The sequence below is a fragment of the Gobio gobio genome (genome assembly GCF_949357685.1).
Source record: "Gobio gobio genome assembly, chromosome: 15".
Classification (NCBI taxonomy): domain Eukaryota; kingdom Metazoa; phylum Chordata; class Actinopteri; order Cypriniformes; family Gobionidae; genus Gobio; species Gobio gobio.
Window position 1 is genome coordinate 19367294 of NC_137108.1, and position 24459 is coordinate 19391752.

General features: G+C 37.4%; 3 protein-coding genes and 1 long non-coding RNA gene across 4 annotated transcripts in view; 1 reads left to right on the forward strand and 3 right to left on the reverse strand.

The window, feature by feature from the left end:
* Positions 1 to 24459, reverse strand: part of gtf3c6 (general transcription factor IIIC, polypeptide 6, alpha) — a 1355101-nt gene that overhangs the window by 364600 nt on the left and 966042 nt on the right. The gene's annotated exons all lie outside the window — the stretch shown is intronic.
* On the reverse strand, positions 4044 to 9036 carry LOC307138134 (uncharacterized protein). The gene is made up of 5 exons (XM_079836284.1): positions 8864 to 9036; positions 5391 to 5720; positions 5106 to 5273; positions 4528 to 4702; positions 4044 to 4315 (listed from the first exon to the last, which is right to left on the reverse strand). Exons 1-5 carry the CDS (start codon positions 8964 to 8966, stop codon positions 4144 to 4146), a joined length of 948 nt encoding a protein of 315 aa, XP_079692410.1. The 5' UTR covers positions 8967 to 9036; the 3' UTR covers positions 4044 to 4143.
* On the reverse strand, positions 11317 to 18372 carry LOC307138131. The gene is made up of 3 exons (XR_013818000.1): positions 18035 to 18372; positions 11770 to 11847; positions 11317 to 11414 (listed from the first exon to the last, which is right to left on the reverse strand). It is a non-coding gene; the product is annotated as an uncharacterized lncRNA (long non-coding RNA).
* The window catches only part of stk31 (serine/threonine kinase 31), a gene marked incomplete at both ends in the record, with an annotated part of 33218 nt that continues 32212 nt past the window's right edge, over positions 23454 to 24459 (forward strand). The window contains 4 exons of the mRNA XM_079838087.1: positions 23454 to 23484; positions 23582 to 23634; positions 23837 to 23932; positions 24007 to 24078. Coding sequence (XP_079694213.1) covers positions 23454 to 23484; positions 23582 to 23634; positions 23837 to 23932; positions 24007 to 24078 — 252 coding nt within the window. The remainder of the gene's footprint in view (positions 23485 to 23581; positions 23635 to 23836; positions 23933 to 24006; positions 24079 to 24459) is intronic.

Below are 24459 nucleotides of genomic sequence, written 5' to 3' on the forward strand. Positions count from 1 at the left end.
GAAACTTAAACGCTGCTGTAAGGGTGTTTCTAATACTGCGTCTATGGGAGTGATGGTAAAATGTATATCTTTCTCTCTTCTGACTGCGGTTATCAATCTCTCTCTATTTTTTTCTCTTTTTGAAAGTTGTGAAAACACTATTGTGGAGTTTTTCTTTTGCTCTTTGAGCAAATGGGAACACAAAAATATATGTAATGCACTCAAAAAAAGATTTTTGCCTCTTGTTCAGTTTAAGTAATTAAAATTAGCTAAAGTAACATGATTTTGTAACATTTTGTCATAACTTAATTTCATTGTGTTCAGTCAACCTAAAACCTTAAAACTGAAGTTTACTTAATTCATTTGTGTTAAAACTACATGAATCATTTTTGACGACAACTAACTGGGCAGTGGATCTTGGACCAACTCAATTACATTGACCCAAATTGAGTTGGACCAACTCAATTACATTTTATTGCATGAATTAGTTTATGAGTTTGGGCTACACACACACAATTTATTGGATGCCCTCAATTAAATAGAGTTTGTCCAATGAGTTATTTGTTTGAGTGTGTAGCCTCTCATTCACCGCTAAAGAACTTTACCCAACTATGACAACTTCCGCTTCTGAGAAACCCGGAAATGTGAAAAGGGTCTACTGAACCCATGAATGAAGCAGCATAAAATCTAAAGTTGTATGTTATATAATTTAAGTTAGAAAATGTCAAATGCATTTTTGCTGCAATCTCGTTGAATTTACAAGACTTTAGTTTTTAATTTTACAGAGCTTCGCAACAAAGAATCATTTTGAAAAGCAAATGGTTCAGTTGATTAAATATTTTTTAAAAGCCTATCGCTTCTCTCATCGCTGAGCACAAGCATTTTTATAGTAAAACATTTAAAACACAAAAAAGGAAAATTAAGTGCTCAATAATACAACAATATATTATACTGAAAATGTAGCGATTTAGTTACAGCGACAGCCAAATACTGCAGTTGAAGAGCATAAAACACTTAGCTTATATCATATTTATTTACTTCTGTGATGCATGGGGAAGGATAGACACTTTGTGGTAGTCAAACCTTTTGGAACATGTTCATAGATGTTCATAGAATTCATTTGAATTAGCCACTAATTTGACAAAATGTAAAACGACTTGACATGAGATTGTGTTGGTCGAAATACATTTGGGGTCCCTACTCATCATGATGTGTATCATCATAATTTTTTTTATGTTTACAAAGACTCTTGCAGCAAAAAAACCCCCGCAATGACTTGCTAAAGGGTGCTGATCACCGCCTTTTTACCGTAACTTATGTTCACACACATACACCAGAACGTTTATGTCAGCATGTTGCAAATCTTGCAGATGTGACTGAAAACCTTTCTAACACTGCCAGCAAACAGAAGATGGCCAGCAATACAAGCGTCTCTTTGTAGACCGTGGGGCTCTGGTGCCATAAAGCACCTTCTCCTGCCTCAATCCCTGTCTTCACACATCCATGTCAGCCGCCAAGATCAGGCGAGACCCTGGTTTGCGTGCTTTGGAGGCCGGAGGTTACATAAATGAACATCAGAGCCACTGTTCACAGTCACACACTGATTCTGACCAGCAAGCAAAACTGTTAAAATGCCATGTCTGCACCTCTCGCCATCCTCAGCTAATCTCTCTTTTCTTATGCCTGGAAATCCATCAGACGCATAGGTTAGGGTGCCAAGAGACCACAAATGAAAATGCTTCAATTTGACATTTTTCTAAATTATCAGCATCATAACGTGAGTTAAAATGTTTTTTTTTTTACATGATCATCAGGGTTTAAGTTCATGTTCTCCAGCAAGATTTGAGAATGATTCTTCTATTTTAGTCGAAGCAAGCACCTTTAGTGCAAATGAGGTCACATGGTTAATATTATATATTTGATTACTAGGAATTTCATGACAAACTTTATTTTACATTTCTCAACATTTGAAAACGTATAGGAAATAAATTCCAGATTTTTTTTATATGGAACTTGACTTATGGACACTGCAAATAATACTGTAGAGTTTTTGTTGAGGTCTTGCACCTCCTTGTGGTCTGATATAGCTGACAACACATGAAAATTTGTCATTTATTTCTGCCTTTCATAGTCTCTCTAAATTGATTTTCACTACCAAATTAAGGTTTAAAATGCATCTAGATACAGAATCTTCAGAATAGTCTATTTACCCTTCCAGTATTCTAGAATTAGCTCTTGTATCAATGTGTATATATATACACATGCATGCCATTCAGACATAACATTATGACATAGGTGAAGTGAATAACACTGATTATCTCTTCATCACGGCACCTGTTAGTGGGTGGGATATATTAGGCAGCAATTGAACATTTTGTCCTCAATGTTGATGTGTTAGAAGCAGGAAAAATAGGCAAGCGTAAGGATTTGAGTTTGAGTTTGACAAGGGCCAAATTGTGATGGCTAGACGACTGGCTCATCTATCAAAAGTGGTCTAAGGAAGGAACAGTGGTGAACCGGTGACAGGGTCATGGGCGGTTGAGAGTGACTCTTGAAGGACAAGCACCACATCCTCTTGTACCACTGTTAGAGGAATTCATCTTCCAGAATCTGGCAGGGACTAAAAATGAACTCCCAAAACTTACCGGCAGATTCTGGAAGATGAATTCTTCAAACAGTGGTACAAGAGGATGTGGTGCTGGTCCTTCAAGAGTCACTCTCAACCTATCTTTTATAAAGCTTATAAAAAAAAAGTGTATTTTACAACACTTCATCTTGTGATTCTTATTAAGTGGGGGTCATTTTTTAGGCTTCTTTACCTAGCTTAAGTCTCTGAGATCCTGACACCTTGCACTCCTGGAGACTCAAGGTAGGTTGCAGTTTGGGAAAATGGTGGCGCTGGAGACTAAAGGGTTCCTGATGGTTTCACACTTAATTCTTCAACTTATTTTTTTTTTGTTACAGTTAACGTGTCTTTTCTTCACCACCTTATTTTGTCTGACCCAATGAGCATTTCACTGTCCAATATACCTTAACTGCAATGTCTAGTATTGCTTTAGTATTGTATCCTTCTCATGGGCATTTAATAAATGTGGACGTTTTTGGCTAATTTTATCTGTAATGATGTGTAATAAAGAATAATGTGCCTAATAATTTTGTATACCTGAATATAAGGCGTTTTTTATTTCCAGCCTTCATGAACAATTATATATCACTGATAAATGATTAAATACCAAATTAATAGTAGTTATTAAGGGTTTGGAAATGATAAAATGTGACTGGGGAAAAAAAAAGATCATAAAATCCACGTGCCTAATAATTCTGCACACAGTGTATGTGTGTGTGTATATCCAAGTCACATCTTTTAATGCTGAATAGTTCCACATTTTGTTTGACATGCAGGTAGGAAAGAATCAGTCAGTTAATTCTGAGTTCTCAATCAACATAATATGATTTATTATCAGCTGAAGAAAACCAGCAACAAAACATTCACTGGAAATCAAAGGCCATTTCTGAGGTGGTACAGGTCTCCTGGAAAAACTGTTTACTCGTGTTCACATTTGAAACAATTTATAGCACCTGAACTTATGAACAACTATTTCTCCCCGTAACTATTTCCTGAAATAATAAATTATGCAAACATAATTCTAAAAACACACTACTTAATTTAACAATATTTCCTAGACAAGCTATTTTTCATCACATTTTCTATTTTCATTATACAATTTATTATATAATAGTTGTTGGAAACTATTATTATAAGATAATATTTTTTATATTGCATGTTGCCCTAAATATACATACATTAAACAAAAGACATGCAAAGCTGAGAAGTTCCCATGTGCAAAGTTTAATTGATTTACTGTATATGTTCAATTGTGATTTTTCTAGACTAAACAGCAATTGAATGCAAGAACTTCTAAATCAAATGTACAGTAGTTTGTATATATATATATATATATATATATATATATATATATATATATATATATATATATATATATATATATATATAAAAAAAAAATTATGAACACTATGTTACACTGGACATGCAGTGAGGCACAGCCCTGCACTCAAGAAGTGCTCTTGTTTACATGACGCGTCGGTGTTGAGGGATTTTCTCCAGAGCCCTTGAGAGTCTGTTTGTGGGATTTTATGAGCGTGTTAATGAATGTCCTTTAGCTTTTGTCTCAGTTGTCTCCAAATGCGATTCCTTGAATGTCGTGTGAGGTGTGCGGTTGGACGACTTGTTCTGTTTAAAAACTTCAGGAAGGCCAATACATCCAGTAAATAATGTCTGACATTCATGTTACCGTTCTGAAGGGTCACCACCCACCTTAAAATAAGGTTGAAATAAATATTAGCATTAGAGATGATACTAGAGATGAGATGATAATTGGAGATGGCAAGCGTGTTCATTTTAAGTATAAATAAGGTAGTCAAGCAACACAAGTTTCCTGTTCTATTTTTAACATCAAGAACATTGTCACAGTCATAAATCTACGAAATGCAAATCTTTAACAAACTAGAATTGATTTCAGTACTCACTCATTAATCCGCTCAATGTTGTCCAAGAAGAGAAATGTTTTGTTAGGAGGATATCCTTTTGCCATGTAGAGAATGAAATCTCTCACACGATTGACCTTCTGTGTTGTGTTTTCGCTTGCCTTGCATAGTGGATTTTTACCCAAGCAATTCCTGTGGAAGCCTTTGAGAAGTTTCTCTGCACAAAAGGTAAAAATACACACAAAATAAATCCATTATCGGTCCCTATAACAACAACGTAAAATGCTTTAATACAGAGGGTGTGATTTTTTTAATACAGAAGCTGTGAATTTTAAAATTCTAGCTAATATTACCAAGCCGATTATTATTTTCAGAATGCCCAAAACTGATAAAATTATCAATATTAAATAAAAAAGTATTTTATAAAATTAAATAGAATAAAATATTGTTTAAATAAATGGAGAGAAAAAAATCTATTGTTTGTGAGGTAGTAATTGTACAGTTTAAAAAATGTATGTATTTTAAAAGTGTTGTTAAATGATTTATGTAGATGACAGCTAAATATAAATATGATACAGGTCTATTGTGCATTGATAATTAAAATGCCGTAAAGAGTTTACCACAGCCATAATCAGCATTCATGTTGAGTTCCTTGGACTGCTCCATCTTGAAGTCTAAACTGCTGATTGCTGACAGGCTATGTATTTCACTACTGAGGGTTTGTTCATGACCAATACACAGTTTCGGGCCAGCTGCAATTTGAGAGTTCCTCACCTCTGAACCTTCCCCTGTAAAAATAAAAATGTATACCAACATGTGTGTCATGCGTCACACTCTCTAAGATTAAGATTAAGAAGCAATCATGTGATCATAATTAAAATGCTTCCAGATACAATTGTCCTTACCATAATCGAGATCACTATGTGGAGGGCAGACAGCGTGCTTGGAGAATTTTGTACAAACAATGGCTCTAATTCTGTTTTGAAGAACTTTGGCAAGAATTAGACAGTTTTCACATGGACTCTTCATGGCCAGTTCAGAAACTGTGCTGGCAGGTCGAGTGGTGGTAGAAGATACTTGGTTTGTCTGCATGTGGGTGGCCTGGCTTGAGATGCTATTGGAACAGACTTTTATGAGATCCTTCCTGTCCATGCTCTGTTCCTCAATGGCCTCTTCAGTCTTCAAATCTTCACTTAGGAGAGTTTGTACAGGATGCTCTGAAGGTAACAACTCCACTGTAGAACAATTGGTAACAACACATTTTTAATATATACATGCATTTACATTTAAATGTATAGAAAATCTCATAACAATGAACATTATATAATATTGTGATGCCTAAGGGTGCTTTCACACTAGCATTTTTGGAGCGCACCCGGGTTTGATCGATGTCAGAGTTTGGTTTTAGAGTTTGAGGGGAGGCAAAGGAACTCAATCAAACCAAGAGTGAACGCACCCTAAATCACTTGTCTAAATAAAACTCTGAAAACCAAAATGAAAAAAAATGTTAAATTGTACAATATGTTAGTAATGAAAACAATTACTGATATTAGTGGCCATAAACTGTTTAGACTAGAAGTTAGTCTAATTTTTTTATTTGAAGGGGAAAAATTATGCCCCTTTTCACAAGATGTGATAAGTCTCTGGTGTCCCCAGAATGTGTCTGAAGTTTCTGCTCAAAATACCCAACAGATCATTTATTATAGCTTGTCAAATGGCTTGTGGAGAGACTCAGGAAGAAGTTACAACTTTTATAACGCAACTAGACGTTGCTGAATGGTTAGCTGATACATTTACAGGCACAGACATTTTATATCTCCAGCTGCTATAGCAAGGAAACAGAAACGGTGGACTGCTACTGCTCACTCAGGGTGGTACCTACGCTAATAGAGCAGATCATCACTAGTAATGGACAGGGCTTTGCCCTACTCTTACGTAAGAGTATTGGGTAATCTGGAACCACTCTTTTTGAGAGATTGTTTATGATTTATGGGGATTATAAAAAAGGAGTGGATGGACTTGTACCTTTATAGGCTGGTGGTTAACACACACACTATGGACACATCTCAGTTCAAACAGCTTCTAAAAGTGAATTTTGCATAACAGGTCCCCTTTAATGCCTAGTTCAGACTGCCCGATTTTAGCCCTGATTTTGACTCGCCGACAGGTTTTGCGTAATCACGACAAATGCCCGAAATCATAGGCAAATCGGTGCTTGTGCACGTGAGTGACAATCATGCAGTGTGAAGACGTGATCAGAGAGACTCGCCGATGAGTAACAGACGCCTGCGAGATATTTGGCGTGCTAAATATCTGGACCTGTTGGCGATTCAAACTCCCTGTACATTAAAAAATACATTGGCGATGACCGACAGCCAATGAGAGAGCAAGATACAGGGCAGCGGGAGGTTCAGAGAGGAGTTATAGACCATAATATCAGTATTTTATATATATATATATATATATATATATATATATATATATATATATATATACACACACACAATTATATGAAACCGAAACAAAGCACAAACATTTGCTTGACCAGCCGCAACAGTAGCACATTGCAAAATGATTTATGTACCTCCAACTCTCTTTGCAGAACACATTTAGAATCATTGCTCCCCGTGTCTCCCCAACCATTTGCTCCGCCATAATCTTTTCTTTTTCTCCCTTTTGCAGCAAATCAGCACACAGACAATTTGGATCACAAGTTTCTGCACTGCAGTCTATATTTTTAATAACAATTCTAGTCTCGCACGAGAACTCCGGTCTGACGCAAGTGATCTTGCGCAGTTTGAAACCCCCTGTAGCCGAACCATCGTGCAGTTTGAACACAGCAGTGACTGAATTCTGGCCCAGATAGTCATGCGGTGTGAAAAGAGCAGTGATCCGACGATTTTGAAAATCGTGCAGTCTGAACTAGGCATTAGACTAGTCATAACTTTTTTTTTTGTAAATAACAACTGATTACCCCTGGTTAACTGCTAGTTGGTGAAATGAGTTCTTAAAAAGGTCCTGTTCTTCGTGATCCCATTTTTCAAACTTTAGTTAGTGTGTAATGTTGCTATTAGAGCATAAATAATACCTGTAAAAATATAAAGCTCAAAGTTCAATGCCAAGCGAGATATTTTATTTAACAGAAGTTCCCTTTCAAAGCCTACAGCGAACGGCCGGTTTGGACTACATCTCTGTACATCCTCCTTTAATTACGTCAGTAGAACAGTTTGTTGACTAACCTCCGCCCACAAGAATACGCAAAAAAGGGGGCGTGGTCTTGTTGCTCTCCCACGTGGAGAAGAGGAAGTGTTGCGTTCGGTTGCGTTTGTAGTGTGTTTGTCACCATGTCGTCGAGACGCTGTTATTTTCATCCCGGAGTCAAATCACCTTTGTTTGGCCTTCAGGGGCTGTACTTTGAGCACATGCATCTCCCCGTTATGGTAAGAGGCGTGACCTTTCCGGGCAACGTGCGCTAAGCTGCTGTCGAATCACAACACGGGAACCGCTGGCACAATCAGAACTTGTTACGTGTTTCTGAAGGAGGGACTTCATAGAATAAGGAAATCGTAAGGCCGTTTTTAGGACAGTGAAAACAGCGGTATACAGATAAGTAAATTGTGTGAAAAATCCTGTTTTTTTACACGCGTAACATGAACACATGTTATATTGCAAACTGTAAACACAATCAAAGTTTAAAAAAAAACGGAAAAACGGGACCTTTAAGACATAGTCTTCACAAAGACACCAAAGCCCTGTTTCCACCGAAATTACCCAGAGCAATTTGTCCCAGGAACTTTTTTTCTTGCTGTTGCTGTCTGCATTTCCATCACAGTCTAAAGTACCGTGACGATTAGTCCGGTGACGTAGAACTGCACACGACTTTCCAGAGCCCACTGGATTTCATCTTCCGCAAATACACTTAAAGCCTGAACCTCTTCGTCAGACCATCGTCGTATTTTTCAAACTTAATTGTTGATTCGAATAGCAAACAACTCTTACTGTATGCACCGCAACAGACTTCTAGGTTGAAATAAAAGGCTGTGTGAGGCTGTGAACTCAACCAATCAGCATGTTCAGCGCCCAAGTCCCACCCCTGAAAGTTCCTGAACTTTTAAAAAGTACTACCTCGCAAGCAGAGCCGATTTGAGGGGGAACATTTTATTTAGACCTCATTTAGACCTCCGTTCCTGCGGTCGAAACACATCTAGTACCACCCCAAAGTCCCTAGTTCCTGGGGAAAGTTCCTGCGGTGGAAACACGGCTTAAGTTTATGCAACTGGCCCCAGTATTTTAACCAGAATTTTCATATTGGTGCAATAAGTCTTTCATATCAGCATGATAACATTAAATTCACATAACTATATTACAGATTACTTGCCACTTCCACAGGAACGATCAGTTTCTCCTTTCAGTTTGTTGAAAGTAAGTGGAACTGGGTGACTAGCATCTACACCCCCAGACATCTCTGGATCTTGCTGCATGCTGCCACTGCACCAAAACTCTGACTCATCTGGGTCTTCCTGCTTCACCTGTATGATGTTCACACTGAAGGAGGACGTATCTGGAGTGGAAGGAGTGACGTGTTAAGATTCTCCTTAAAGTCCATTGATAAATCCTTCATATACTATACTAAAAACCTATCATCTCAGCCAATAAGTGGCCATGTACACTGTAAAGTTTCAGTAGTGACAACCACAATTAAAATGTTTTAAATTGTCATTCTGTGTGTGTACAGAAGCAACCCACTCCAGAAATTACGATGATTGACACCGTGGTAAACTATAGCAGCATTTTGATGGCTTGTTTGGTATCTGTTATTTTAGACCAAAGTAATATTACATCAACCAAAGACTTATGTTCTACAATTTTAACTAAACCACCGCCAACTAAACGCGATTAGTTTATGCTTGGAAGGCTGCTTTGCAGTGCGTAGTAATGACCAAGCGGCCAGCGGCTGACAGTGAGTTAACCGCATGTTTGATCAATTTAGCCTCTCAAATCAACACTTGACTTGTCTTACTTATAATAAAATCCATAGATATAAAACACTTCAAGCATCACAATGTTAGTTTAAACGTTTAGCCTACTATCACCACCACAGTAAAAAGGCATTTTTGACAAGCTGAGGCAGACTGATGCTGCTCGCAACGGCGCAAACGAAATAAATAAAGTGAAGTGACGTGTTTTATTTAATTATTTATTTTTAATTGTATTTTTTTATTTATTTTAGTACCATATAGAACCTTTTTTTGATTAAGCATTCCTCCATATTACACATTGTTGCAGCCATTAAAAAAGTTCAGTTTTGTCTTTAATGTCAAAGTAGTTATATTTAGTTTAGTTTCTTTATTAAGTTAATTTAGAAAAATGTTTAAAGCATTTTTTTGTTTGTTAAATTAAAGTTTTTGTTTTTTAAAGTAACGACCAAGCGGACAGTGAGTTAACAACACGTTTGATCCATTTATGCTCTTAAATCAACACTTATCCATAGATATAAAACACTTCAAGCATAATTTTTACGTTAGTTTAAATGTTTAGCCTATACTATCACTTTTTTGAACCACTTTTAGTGCCATATAGAACCTTTTTTTTTTTTTTTGAGTAAACGTGTTAAAAAAACAAACGAAAAATGGCTGGTTGTGTTAACTTACCCCTCTCCGCTAAATTAATATAAATCCGATCTTCAATTATTGCGCTAGCCTATGTACATTTAACGGAGTTCACGTCAACGAGAGCAACAGATATGAGCTGCATTATAGGCTATTCATCAGCTCCTTTCAAGATCAAAGACCGCAATAACAGAACAAGTGACCTAAGCACTGTAAGAGCATTTAGTCTCATTCGTTTTAATGAAGATGACTGTGTTTTTGAGCATCTAAGACGTTCGGCAGTTTGCGTGTTGGCTTGCTTTACTCATTTGCGCCGATACTCTAAACACTGTGCGAGCCGTCTTGACAGTCGTGGTGTCATGGTCTCATGTTGTTTCCACCAGCGCTGCACACCTCATTGTTTCGTTTAATTAATGAATGTCTAAAATATAAAATGAAGGAAAAAGCCCGCGTTTGAGGTATGACGTGAAAATTGGCCCAAAGCCCAGCCCCAGGGGCAGAAATGCAGCGCTCTAGTTAGTCTGTTATATAACTGAACATAATTATTTTTACTAGCTACTATAATATTTAAAAACTGGGACGTAACAGACATGTGAGTTTTGTATCACTAGTTCATTGCCCATTCGCGGAGCATATGCCCTGCTAGCTTGAGGCGCGCCGCTTCTCCAGATTCCAGCCTTTATTAGAGAGATGGATATGTTCAGCTCCTTCCCTCCGAAGCTTCGAATATTCGATGTTGATTACTACAGAAGCTTCGAAGCTCAAAAAATGGTATTCGGACCAGATTATAGAGTTATTAAAGTGGGCAGGGGGGGGGGGGGGGGGGGGTTTGTGATATTCAGGTCTTGTTTTCAATATGAAGCATTTGAATTTATTTTGGTTTATTATAGGATTGTTCGGGTTTGCTGTTTTACTAGCAAATAACACAAATGAGTCAAGGTTTGTACCACTTTCCCTGTGGTTTTCCTGCACTTAACTAACATACAGCAGAGAGTCAAGTCTATGATACGCATTTGTTAATGACATATTTAACTAGTTGTTCAGTTCAGTTTTGAAAGTTAATTACGGAATTCTGTATGCGTATATAACAGGATTAAGCAGTAAAAGGTGAATTTAACTGCGGTGTGTACGTGGCCAGTGTCTTCTGGATCAGCATTTTGATCAATAGCAGGTGCTTGTTACAGAAATGTATATTAAGCCACATAGAACAATATGTACTTGCCGTTTCCATCAGCATCTTCTTGCTCTTGCTCTTGCTCAAGTTTAAGAGGAACTGAGCTCCAAGGACCAAAACCCTCAGACTTTATCTCCTGCCCTTTGCTAGAACAAAACAAGATCACATGCTCTCTGGAGAAACTGCTAATAGTTATATATATGCACAATACAGAATCAGTTCAAACACCGTGGGAGCAAATGCTTTGTTATATTGAATTAAACCGTTAGCAAGCTTAGCTGATCTAAATTATGAAATATCCCTTCAGAGCTCTCTAAAGCTGCCTCCTCCTACTCGCACAGCTAGAGCAGAAAAACACAATGAAAACATTGTCAAATAATCATGCAATCCAGAAAAAAATGTTTGTGTATATGCCTTGCTAAAGACGCCATACCTATAAGGATGCACGTTTTAAAGAAGGTTTAATAATCAAAGAAGGAAAACACATGACATTTCACTCACCTGTCGGAAAAATCAGCTGCTGGTGGTGGTCTTGTGAAGTCGTGCACCAAAGGTGTGGATGTTACAGTTCTTTCATAACTTTGAAAACATAAAAAAAGTTCAATTTTACACCGTAGCTGCTGTCAGCGTTGAGCTCATTCGTAAAGGTAACAAACACGTAAGCTAAATAGTTCAAAACAGTAGCAAGCGCCACCATACATTACCATATACCTCTCCAAAAGAAAAACAGCAACCATAGCGTCAGTCTTGAGACCCTGAGTCCCGCAGTTGTCTCCAGCGTGGAAAAGCAACACCTATGTTAAAGCTACACTGTGTGATATTTTCCCCCATTTAGCGGTGAAAAGGTATATGACCATCCAGTGGATATTAGTGTCTGTTCCTCTCAATTCCGATTTCGTTTTCAGTCCTACAGTGGCCGATTTATTAATCTCACGTTATCCGTCATAGAACACGGATTTATGGGTAACACTTTACAATAACAGTACATGAATAATCATGTATTAATACATGAATTAATAGTTTATCAAACATGAACTCATGATTAGTGAAGATATGAACTAATCATGAACAAATGAGGAGCTATCATGAACTAAGTCATAAGGATTCATGCATGAATAACAGCAGCATTAATACATGTTAGTACATGTTTGATAATTAATGCATTAATTAACATGTATGGTTAAACTAAATCAAACAGGCTCCTTAAGAATAAATGAGAAGTACTCTGACTTTGAATTAAACATGTGATTTAAAGCAGCACCAGGTAGTTTTTGCTCTCGGGGTCCCCCTACAGTTGAGAAACAGTATTGTCATCTACTACTGTCATAAACTGTCATTCTACATCAGTGGATGCATCGCACGTGCATTTGTTGACATGACAACTATGATAGCCCTGAACACTGCAGGAGGAGTTCACCTGTCTATGGAGTTCACATTCAGGTGTTCTGCTTGCGTCGCGTGTGAAATGTCTTCATCCCAGGTACAGTGGCATTTGTTTCAGCATGTCATATGAATATAATTTCATGGGTTTTATTTTTTTCAAACCCCAAATGATCGCGATGCTCACGTTTACAAGCCAGCGTCATTATAGTAGCCTAGTCTATTGGTTCCCGTTTTACAGAATCTATACTTCAATTCAATGTTTGAGTGGTAGGTAATAACCATACATCGTCAATATTATAATATCAAGCTACCCTAGATGAATCTGCAAATTTGAACAATCGATTTGCATTATAGCTTGAGGAAAGACAAATAAAGCAATATCACAGACATGTTAGGTATCCTAAAATATGATTTTATACGTCTTCTGTATTTACTTGCAAGAATGTAGCCCCTCCTCCTTCAGCTCACGCCCACGAGCAAACGCTGGCCCAATGTTGATCCTCGTCCTGCCTTTAATCCGATCACTTTCTCGTTTCCTCTTTTTGCTTTCCTCCGACAAAACCTTTGCTTTCTAATTTTTCTGTGCTGCTTCGGCCATGACTATAACATTCGGCAAACAAATGATAGTTTTTCTCGCACGTCCGAATTTAAGGAGTGGTGGTGGAAGTGACGTATATGCCGTAAAGCAGTCGAATTTTGTAGTTCTTTTTTTTCTCTGGTTACTACCCGAAACCCAAAGTTTAAAAGTACGATTAAAAATGATAGACCCCGTCAGGCTATGGCAGACGTGTCATTCAACCTATTGTAAGTCGATGTATCATCACAAGAGGTTTGAAAATATATTATACAGGGAGTGCAGAATTATTAGGCACGTTGATTTTCTGATCATATTTTTTTCCAGGCACATTTGACCAATTCCAAACCACAGTAATCCTAATAACTACTATTGATTTAGTATTTAATAATGTATAAGTGATATATAATTGTTCATGAAGGCTGGAAATGAAAAACACCTTATATTCAGGTGTGCAGAATTATTAGGCATGTTTTCTTTTACAGATAAATTGAGCCAAAAAAGAGATTTAACTCAGACTGAAAAGTCAAGCCATTTGAGCCACTAGATAAGAATCATAAGCTGAAGTGTTGTAAAATACATGAAGCCTGCTTTTTTATAGGCTTTATAGGTTTTATAGGTTGAGAATGACTCTTGAAGGACCAGCACCACATCCTCTAGTACCACTGTTTGAAGAATTCATCTTCCAGAATCTGGCAGTACGTTTTGGGAGTTCATTTTAGTCCATCCTGAAGTCCGTTTTGCAGAGATGGACTAAAAATGAACTCCCAAAACGTACTGCCAGATTCTGGAAGATGAATTCTTCAAACAGTGGTACTAGAGGATGTGGTGCTGGTCCTTCAAGAGTCACTCTCAACCTATCTGTCCATAAAGCCTATAAAAAAACCTTCTTCATGTATTTTACAACACTTCAGCTTATGATTCTTATCTAGTGGGGGTCATTTTTTAGGATTGTTTACCTAACTGAAGTCTCTGAGATCCTGACACCTTGCACTTCTGGAGACTCCAGGTAGGTTGCAGCTTTGGAAAATGGTGGCGCTGGAGACTAAAGGGTTCCTGATGGTTTCACCCTTAATTCTTCACCTTAATTCTTCATTCTTTTGCAGTTAACAGGTGTCTTTTCTTCACCACCTGTTTTTGTCAGATCCTGCTGACCCAACGAGCATTTCACTGTCCAATGGTCATGCCTTAACTGCAATGTCTAGTATTGCATTAGTATTGCATCCTTCTCATGGGCATTTAATACTTTTTGACTTTTCAGTCTGAGTTAAATCTCTATTTTGGCTCAATTTATCTGTAAAAGAAAACATGCCTAATAATTCTGCACACCTGAATATAAGGTGATTTTCATTTCCAGCCTTCATGAACAATTATATATCACTTATACATTATTAAATACTAAATCAATAGTAGTTATTAGGATTACTGTGGTTTGGAATTGGTCAAATGTGCCTGGAAAAAAAATATGATCAGAAAAGCAACGTGCCTAATAATTCTGCACTCCCTGTAAAGGTTGAAAAGTTACCAAGTGCTGCTTTAATACTGTCATAATTTAAACTGTAATAGCCTATTATAATCTGCCATCTGCAGTTTTGTGATTTGTAGCCATTTTTGTGAGCCATTAATTACACACATTTGTCTAATCAAACGTGAAAATAGACTAATAACTATCACTAATCATTTTAAGTTGATATAAACCGTTTTTAGATTTTTATAGTTCAATTAGGCTACGTTTAGTCACAGCTAGTTTTCTTCCCGGGACTACAGTATGTAGGGTTTGTTTCTGGTGGGATACTCGATAGTGGCGCTCTCGGTGCTCCTAGCGCGTTAGTTGTGTTCCTTCAGTATTGCTGGCATTTTCATCAAATAATATATGTTGACTGCTTTGGTTAATCGAAATAATAATTTAAGACATGTTTGTATGATTGTTGTATTGGGATATTTCTGGAGGTGTGTACTTTAATTAACTGTATTTTTTAATTGTTTAAATGTAACTTATATGCTTCGATTAGCATTAGCCGGTGGATGCGCCCTGTTTTACATGTAAACATGCCTTATGTGGGTCTTTACAGGTATGTTTGGGCTTTCTTTTAAGTCCATATATGTTTAATTATATAAATATAAATAAAAGAACTAGCCTACAAATACTTTTTATCTTTGTTTTTTTTTGTACCAAGGGTGTAAAGGAATAAGGATTCTTAGTGTTTATGTTTATTCCTTTTGTAATGAATGAATTGTTAGTGCATCATTGTGTCATGGCTTTACTTCAGGGGGCACGGCATTACTATCTCATGGTTAACTTACCATACACTGACATCAACTAATGGCTTGTTACTGTATGACTATGTCATGACTTTACTTGAGGGGGCACATCATGATTAATTCATTATTATTAACTAACTAACCATACACTAACATCAACTCATGGCTTGTTAATGCATCATTGTGTCATGACTTTACTTGAGGGGGCACATCATGATTAATTCATTATTAACTAACCATACACTAACATCAACTCATGGCTTGTTAACGTATGACTATGTCATGACTTTACTTGAGGGGGCACATCATGATTAATTCACTGTTAACTACTTATCAAATTCAGCTCATGATTTACTATCAAATACACATGTAACTAATGTAGTATAACTAGTATTCAGCCCAGTTAAGAGAATGGAGGTACAGTATCATCACGGCCTGTGTCTGGGTGGAGAGAGAACTATACGGATCCCAGCAGACGATCCCTCACTTCCTGACTTTACCGCATGTTTCCTGTTTGGTTATTTTTTTGGTAACTGATTTCTCAGGAACTGTTATAAGTCACAGTAGGTTTAGTTTGATGGTAAAGAGAAAATCACAAAACAGACTGAGACCTTTTGAGATAAAATATAGCAGATTTAGTATTTTCTATGTTTGATAAGGGTGATCAGTGAAAGTAATGAAAAACTATTCCTGTGGCTTTCAGTAATATTTATGATGAAGCTTCTGATAAAAATGGTTTAAATTGTGACAATAATACATTTTAAAATGTATTTCAAAGTCAAAATATTTGTTATTCATTCTTAGAAAGCCTGCATGTACTAACATTTATTAATGCTGCTGTTATTCATGCATGAATCCTTATGACTCCTGTCTTAGTTCATGATAGCTCCTCATTTGTTCATGATTAGTTCATATCTTCACTAATCATGAGTTCATGTTGAATTAACTATTAATTCATGTATTAATACATGATTATTCATGTACTGTTATTGTAAAGTGTTACCGATTTATGTTTAGGTAAACAATACTTTTACATCATTGACGCGAGGAAAACAATCCTAGATGTCGTTCTAGTGTTATGCACAGCACACCATGATATAATTAGCCAAGCAACAATAAAACTTCCAATATATACACAAATAGGCTGAATTAACGTTACCTGTCGAGAAGAAAGCAGGCAACGTCGGCGTCCCTTTTAAAATCGTTGCTCCCCATGAGCTCTTTCCATCTTGGAAAGGCCACTCCAATATTCACTTTTGTCTTGCTGATTTGCCTGTTGCGTTGCCGTCTTAATTCTCTTCTTCGCTGCCTTGGCGACTCTGATGCATATTCTCGAGAATAAGAGTGATCCTCCATCAGCAACAGACTTTCAAAAAGGCTTTCGGGCTTTCAAATAGCAGTCTCAAGCAATCCCCCTCTTCACATTCGACACGGTACCTTCGAGTGTTAAAACCACTGTGTAACTTTTTTTTTGTTTATTCTTAGCTAAAAACACTTAGTTCTTTAAAAAATATGTGCTCATTAATGTATGTTTACTTCTTTCAAGTAATAAAGTATTCTGGTAAGTTTATAATATGCCATTGGAAATACATACGGGTGAGGGGTTCGAATGCCTGTCGCCATGTTGCCCCTCCATCTTGAAAGTACATTAGCCAAAGAGGGACATACCCGTAAATTCAAGCTTCGCCTTTCGCGGTACCGTGTTGAATGTGAAGAGGGGGATTGCTTGAGACTGCAAACCTGAAAGCCTTTTTGAAAGTCTGTTGCTGATGGAGGATCACTCTTATTCTCGAGGATATGTATCAGAGTCGCCAAGGAAGCGAAAAAGAGAATTAAGACGGCAACGCAACAGGCAAATCAGCAAGACAAAAGTGAATATTGTAGTGGTCTTTCCAAGATGGAAAGAGCTCATGGGGAGCAACGATTTTAAAAGGGACGCCGACGTTGCCTGCTTTCTTCTCGACAGGTAACGTTAATTCAGCCTATTTGTGTATATATTGGAAGTTTTATTGTTGCTTGGCTAATTATATCATGGTGTGCTGCGCATAACACTAGAACGACATCTAGGATAGTTTTCCTCGCGTCAATGATTTAAAAGTATTGTTTACCTTGTAACATAAATCCGTGTTCTATGACGGATAACATGAGATTAATAAATCGGCCACCGTAGGAGTTAAAACGAAATCGGAATTGAGAGGAACAGACACTAATATTCACTGGATGGTGGTCATATATACCTTTTCACCGCTAAATGGGGGGAAATATCACACAGTGTAGCTTTAATAAGCCTGAAGCCTGAACATTTGAACAAGCACAACTCACAGGTCACTCCCCCTTGCTCTCTGCTGCGCTACAGCCCTCCCTCCACAGCTCCTCCCCATCACAACGGAACCTGCTGTGCCGTGAACGCGCAGGCTAGAAGCAGGACCGATGACGGCGGATATAAACAGTTCATCAACAATATGATTTACATTGACTATGGCCTGCCCATACTTTGACTACAAACTTGGTCCTTAAAAATGAAACAAATCAAGCAGGGATACTTACTTGTCAAGCAGGAATGTGGCTAACTCTGCATCGGTTTTTAATCCTTTCAGAACACGTAACGTTAGCTCCCTCCACCTCGGAAAAGCCGCTCCGATATTTACCCTCGTTTTATTTCGGGCCCTATCTAATTCTTTCTTTTTGTCTTTTTTATCATCGTCATCTGTCTTTTTCCGTTTACCCGTCTTTATTTTATAAGCAGGTGCCACTCGAGGAATTGGCAGTTTTGATTGTTTGTCCGCCATAAGCAAAGCCGCGGCACCGGTAATCTTGAATTTGAACGCCTGTTCGCGCTGTGCCTGCGTTCATGAGTGCATCAGCGCGCACACGAGCATTATAAACACTGCTAAGACACTCCTCCTGGCTCTGCTTGGTTGTTTCTTACCGGGAGCGGTGTATTTCTGCATATGGCAATAGGACCACTGGGAGGAGCCAGAGGAGCAGGTTTTAGGCTCCATTTTTCCACCACTACTGCTCTTACAAAATTTGTTAATGATGCTACATCATCTTTGGACAATAATCTGTCCACTGGAGCAATATTTAAGTCTTGTTTATTTGATGTATATAATATTTGAGTCTGTCTAATGCACTTCCATGTCTGGTTTGGTTCAGCTACCAAATCTGACATCAGGAGACTACAACGCACAATCCGGACTGCAGAAAGGATTATTGGTGCCCCCCTGCCAACCCTCCAGGACCTGTACTCTTCCAGAGTGAGGAAGAGAGCAGGGAAAATCATCACAGACTCCGCTCACCCTGGACACTTCCTGTTTGAACTGTTACCATCAGGACGGCGACTCCGATCACTGGCCACTATAACATCTAGGCACAGGAACAGTTTCTTCCCACAGGCCATTTCCCTCTTGAACAGTTAAATTGAATTTAAATGACATGTAAAATGTTACATCGTGATGTAATGGTGTTTTCTGGAAGGGACTAAAGAACAAAGTATTTTTATCATCTGAAAGGCAGAATACATATGTTTTTATTAAGTTAGATAGATATTATGTAACAGTTTCAGGTTATGTTTTAGTGTCGGTAACATGTCCCACATTAACTTAGTAATTGTCCCACATTTGGTTTGTCTGATGGTGGTCACCCTACCCCTAAAGTGCAATACTCTGACTGTTTAGTGCAATCTTCTAAACTCAGGAGATTATTTATATTTATATATTCATACTACTCAAATACTTTAAATATGTTCATAATCTGTAAATGTTTACTCTGACTAAACGTAACTGTGACCTTATATTTTTTATACTTTTTTTCATATTTTTATTCTTAGAATTTGTATTATTATGTTCTTGTTGTGTTTGTATTGTATATGTGCACTGGAAGCTTCAGCACCAAGAAAAATTCCTTGTGTGTGCAAGCACACTTGGCAATAAAGCTCTTTCTGATTCTGAATATTTATAGATCCAACCAAAGCGTTTGATCTGGTTGATCATTATATTCTCCAAGATAAATTATTTAACATTGGTCTTTCCAAACAGTCCATTTTATGGTTTAGTTCATATCTTCATTACAGGCGTCAGTGTGTAATTGTCAACGATTCTCTCAGTTCATGATAATGGAAAAAGGTGTTCCTCAAGGTTCTTGTTTAGGCCCTCTTTTATTTAAATTTTTTATTAATGACCTCCCTCAAATGTGCTCTGATAGTCAAATTCTCCTGTATGCTGATAATACAGTTATTTATTCTTCAAAACGTGATATTAATTTGATTCAATCCTCACTGCAATTCGATTTTAATATTATTCAAAGGTGGTTTTCGGATAACAGACTTAAACTGAATAAAAGTCAATCGAACAGTATGTTTTTTTCCACTTGGTCTGCCCGACATAACCAAGGTAATAGTCTATCAATTAAATTCTCAGATGGTATACCTATGGAGAATTCAAATATTTGGGCCTTTGGCTCGATTCTAGCCTCTCCTTTAGGCCTCATATAGTGAGAAAAGTAAACTATAATTTAAGATTATTATATCGTTCAATTAATTGTTTCCCACCACTGATTAGATGAAGACTTGTAACTCAGCTATTATTTCCAATTATTGATTACACTGACTTTGTTTATATGAGTACAACAGAATCATGCCTGAAACCCTTAAATGTTGTCTATAACAGTCTCTGTTGATTTGTGTTGAGATGTCCGTTCCTAACCCATCATTGTTAAATGTACCAACAATTGAATCTTTTATCACTTAAGGCCAGACGACAGCTACACTGGTTTCAGTTTGTTTATAAATGTACCTTTTTTAATTATCCTCTTTACTTGAAGCAATATTTAGTCCCATATAGGTCAACTTATGGCCTGAGACACCTTGATCATCTCTTTTTTTCTGTCCCAAATATATCAAAAGAAATTGTAAGATGTGCTTTCAAATTCAAAGCCCCCTTTGATTGGAACAGCTTACCTTGTTCCTTAAGGTCCATCTCTTCCTTTCCACTCTTTAAGTCAGCCCTGTTAACCTATTTACAATCCTGTGACCAATGTAAATGTTTCCCTAGTATATGACCTGTATTTTTTATTTATTTATATATATTTCTTCTTGTATATGTAAATTTTGGTTATATATATATTGAATGTATATGGTTGAAACAACATGGTTATGCGATATACTGACAGCTGAACATTGTAAGACTCGGTTTGTTTGTCCGAGTTAGCAACAGTAACTAAGGGGGGCGGGGCTTACCAATAGGTCAGTTATAAACAAAGAAATATAGTTTTGTGTTTGGTCAGTTACCTGTGTTGTATGCGTGCAGTAGACACACCCACATCAACGATTTCAATATAGGACTTATCCTCTCCGAAAAGACCATAAACATTACAAATAACATATAAAGTAACTATTAACTTGCACACATATCTAATCCTGTGAGACTGAGACGCTGCAAATCGGGTGATATGATTTTAGGTCAATGTTTTGTCATGCCCTCTGCTGGTAGGGAATAAGATGGCCGCTCGAACACTTCCGGTGGTTTTACCGCCTGATGACAGTTTAGAATGCAATGAGCAATCCAGGCATATAGATCAGTGGTTCATGTCTAAATGTGGTTAATTTGTACACAAGAGTATAAACTAATCACATCTTGGTAAGATAGCCTATGTCAACATTTTAATTTTTTTTTGTATCGTTAGATATTCAAGTACTTTATTTGTGAACACCAAAATGGAAGTGCCTGCCGTAATCTAAAATGCATAGGCTCATTTATGAAAATGGTGGATAGCCTTCGAAGGATGCAATCTCTGAATTGGGATGCAGCTATGGGTGCTGCTCAACCAGAAGGCTGCATCCTATAGTGTGTCCTTCCTAGACCAGACCTTCTCAAGTGCTTTTTATTAAGGGGCACTTGATGGCGTGGCAGTCGAGATATACGTTAGCCTTTCGAGGACACAACCTTCTGATTGAGAGGCACCCACTGACGGCAGAAGGTCTGGACACCATAACAGCTTTCATTGGCAAAGGACCACCCAAAAGGCCATCTGACTGACATGTAAAGCAACCAATTAGTTAGTTTTGTTTAGCGTCATATTTATGGGGCGTAAAATGAACAATGTCTGAACTGAAAATGAACCTGCGTGTGAAACATCTTTTAAAAAGTCTGTGCCGTGAACTTCACATAGGCCTACTTTTGGAAATGGTGTTTAGTTGATCTTGATAAGCGCTCATCATCACAAATTTCCTCTTCCATTAGGGCGTTTGGCGTCACATCATGGGCTTTTTTTCAGGTGGACTATTAAAGAATGCGACATACACGTCTCCTGGAAATCCTGTAGAATACAACCAATCAGATGACTTCGAATCTCCCAAAGTGTTTCCCATTTTGTGTGTTTTCAATGGTCCGTGGGCGTGGTGTCTCAGGCTGAAACTACAGGCAAGCAGTCTCAGACTGGAAGTTAGGGCGCCTAACCCATACTTACCATCCCTTATGAGGATATCCTCCCTAACTTCCAGCCTGAGACTGTTGGCCTGCACAGCTGTCCTGAAACTCCTGTGATGTATGGAGCTGTGGCAGCTCTGCAGTTTGGGTAGTCCTTTTTGGAAAAGTGAGTGCCACATACTCATATCACTCTTCCAAAGAGTGCCGGATTTCTCCGTAGCAGCTCCCCGACAGCAATGAATGGTCTCCATGTCTGATCCCCGGGGTTCCTTACCACTGTTGCCTTTGACTTGCTTAGTCGGGGACACTTAATATTCAGTAATATTATTGATTTGACTGAGCTGACACTACTTGATGAGATCAAAACTTGAATTGAATTCAGCTGGATAATGAAACTAGTCAGCAGTACTGCTTTAGAGTCGACTTCGCTTCATAATTGACACATTTTGAAACATTGACTGCTATTAAACTGACACTGACTCAAAGTGAATAACAAAATTTTTTTTTCTGTAGAGCAGGGCCAACCACCATAGGCATTGAGGGGGACAAGTCCCTAATGGATAGGTTTCACGACCCACAGTAGCATACAGTGATGCAAACTGTACTCAACTTTTTTAAGTTTACATTTTTTATAATAAATAATTTAAATTATGTCATTCATTACTGAATGTGACGAGACAAGAAACGTTTGTTTTTGTTCCTTTTTTCTTCTTCTTCTTTTTACATTATTGACATATTAAACACGTATTAAACATACAAAGTGTGAATGTGTGCATATTTTTTGAGAAAAATATTATTTGCATTAATTTAATGGATTAATTCACAACTAGGCTACCTTGTATGCTACTTCTTTTTACTGTTCTTATTTCCTCTTTATTCCCTTAAATTCCTTTTAATTATTTAATTTGTCTAAATAAAAAGACAACCCCCACCCCTCAAAAAAACAAAACAACAAAAACTTACCATAAACTAAGCCATATTTCTGCATATTTTGCTGTTTATCGCATTCGAGTTTGATTAATAAGACTGTTTAGGCAGTTGTTTAATCAGTTTGATGCAGTAATTAATTTGGTTCATTCAGTTATCGGTTGTTGATTTACGAACTGTTCGGATCGGTATGATTCGTGATCGATTCGTTCAGACCTTTTTTAGTTCAGACCGGTTCAGGTGATTCATTGAAAAGATTCGAGTTATAAAACCAAGTTGTTGACAACGGACGTCACTACTACAAGGATTAGATTTTATTTGAATTTTTATTAAAGGTCAGAATTTTACAGTTATCTAAAATAATATTTAGTTGCAGTCAAAATTATATCTGGTAATATTAAAATAGCATATGCTTCAATTATTTACTTTGAAGGGCAAAACACTAAAGCAACAAGATACCATCGTTAGCCTGTGGATTTTTAAGTTAGCAAAACATTGCTAAACATTGGTAAGACGAACGAAATTATGTTCTAACGCTCATTACTGTCAAATTGAGACTCGTGGAAAACGAAAAACTAACATGGCTGCCATGTTGTTGATTTTAGGAAAATCTCATGGATCAGTCCGGGATCCAGCCTGAAAAAAGTAAGTTGCAGCTTTTCTCCTGGTTTTCGATGTCGTCATTGCCCGTTTTGTTTATACGATGTTTGTTGAGCCTTGGTTATCGTTATTATTTATCTAGTGGAACTCGTGGTTGTCACTCATGTTGTGGATGCCATCACGTTTTGGGCTCAGGTAAGCTTTCTGTTTACCTCTCTTTGTCATATCAAACGGATTAAAAGGTGCTGCAGGTGATTCTCTGCAGAAACAAACAAAATGTTAAGCTAGTTTAGGCCTATTGAGTCAAAAACATAAATTTGCTACAACATTTCTAACAGAATTACTGTTTTTTGTTGTCTAATTTGTTCAATCATTGGCTGGGTTTTTGTTTCATCAGAATGTAACAGACAAAATACATGAGAAGATAAATGTAATGCTGACAGAAAAATGCCCCATTGCCCCTATACTGATGGGAAGGCCAAGTTCTCACAAGGCAAGTAATATATGGACAAATAGGAATAGTCTACAAGTTTAGATTTGACTCTTGACTCCCATTTTCCTGTGTAGGTCTATGGGGCACGATATTCAGAGGACAATTGCTGGTACAGGTGTTCAGTGCAACAGCAAACAGAAGACAAGGTTTGTAAAAAGATGTTACAAATCAAGAATCATCTGCATTGTGTCGTATTTAGAAACTCACCAGTTTATTCCCACAGTCCCCGGTAATGGTTAGGTTGAGGTTTAGGGTTAGCTTTAGCTTTAAAGGGATAGTTCACCCAAAAATGTAAATTCCAAACCTGTAAGACTTTCCTTCATTTTCAGAACACAAATGAACATCTTTTATGGAATCTGAGAGCTTTCTGTCCCTCCATTGGCAGCTTCGCAACTACCACTTTGAGGCTTCAAAAAGAGATTTCATAAAGATATCGTAAACTAATCCATATTAATCGAGCGGTTTAGTCCAAAATATTTAAAGAGACATGATGGCTTTATATGATGAGCAGATTTAATTTAGGCTTT

What these genes read in the sequence shown, in the direction of transcription:
- LOC307138134 (XM_079836284.1), bottom strand. Translation starts at nt 8,966, where the DNA reads ATGCAGCAAGATCCAGAGATGTCTGGGGGTGTAGATGCTAGTCACCCA. An exon ending in GAATGCTGATTATGGCTGTG is followed by an intron (nt 4,703 to 5,105) that starts GTAAACTCTTTA and finishes CCTTTTGTGCAG; the next exon opens with AGAAACTTCTCAAAGGCTTC. An exon ending in AACATTGAGCGGATTAATGA is followed by an intron (nt 4,316 to 4,527) that starts GTGAGTACTGAA and finishes CCTTATTTTAAG; the next exon opens with GTGGGTGGTGACCCTTCAGA.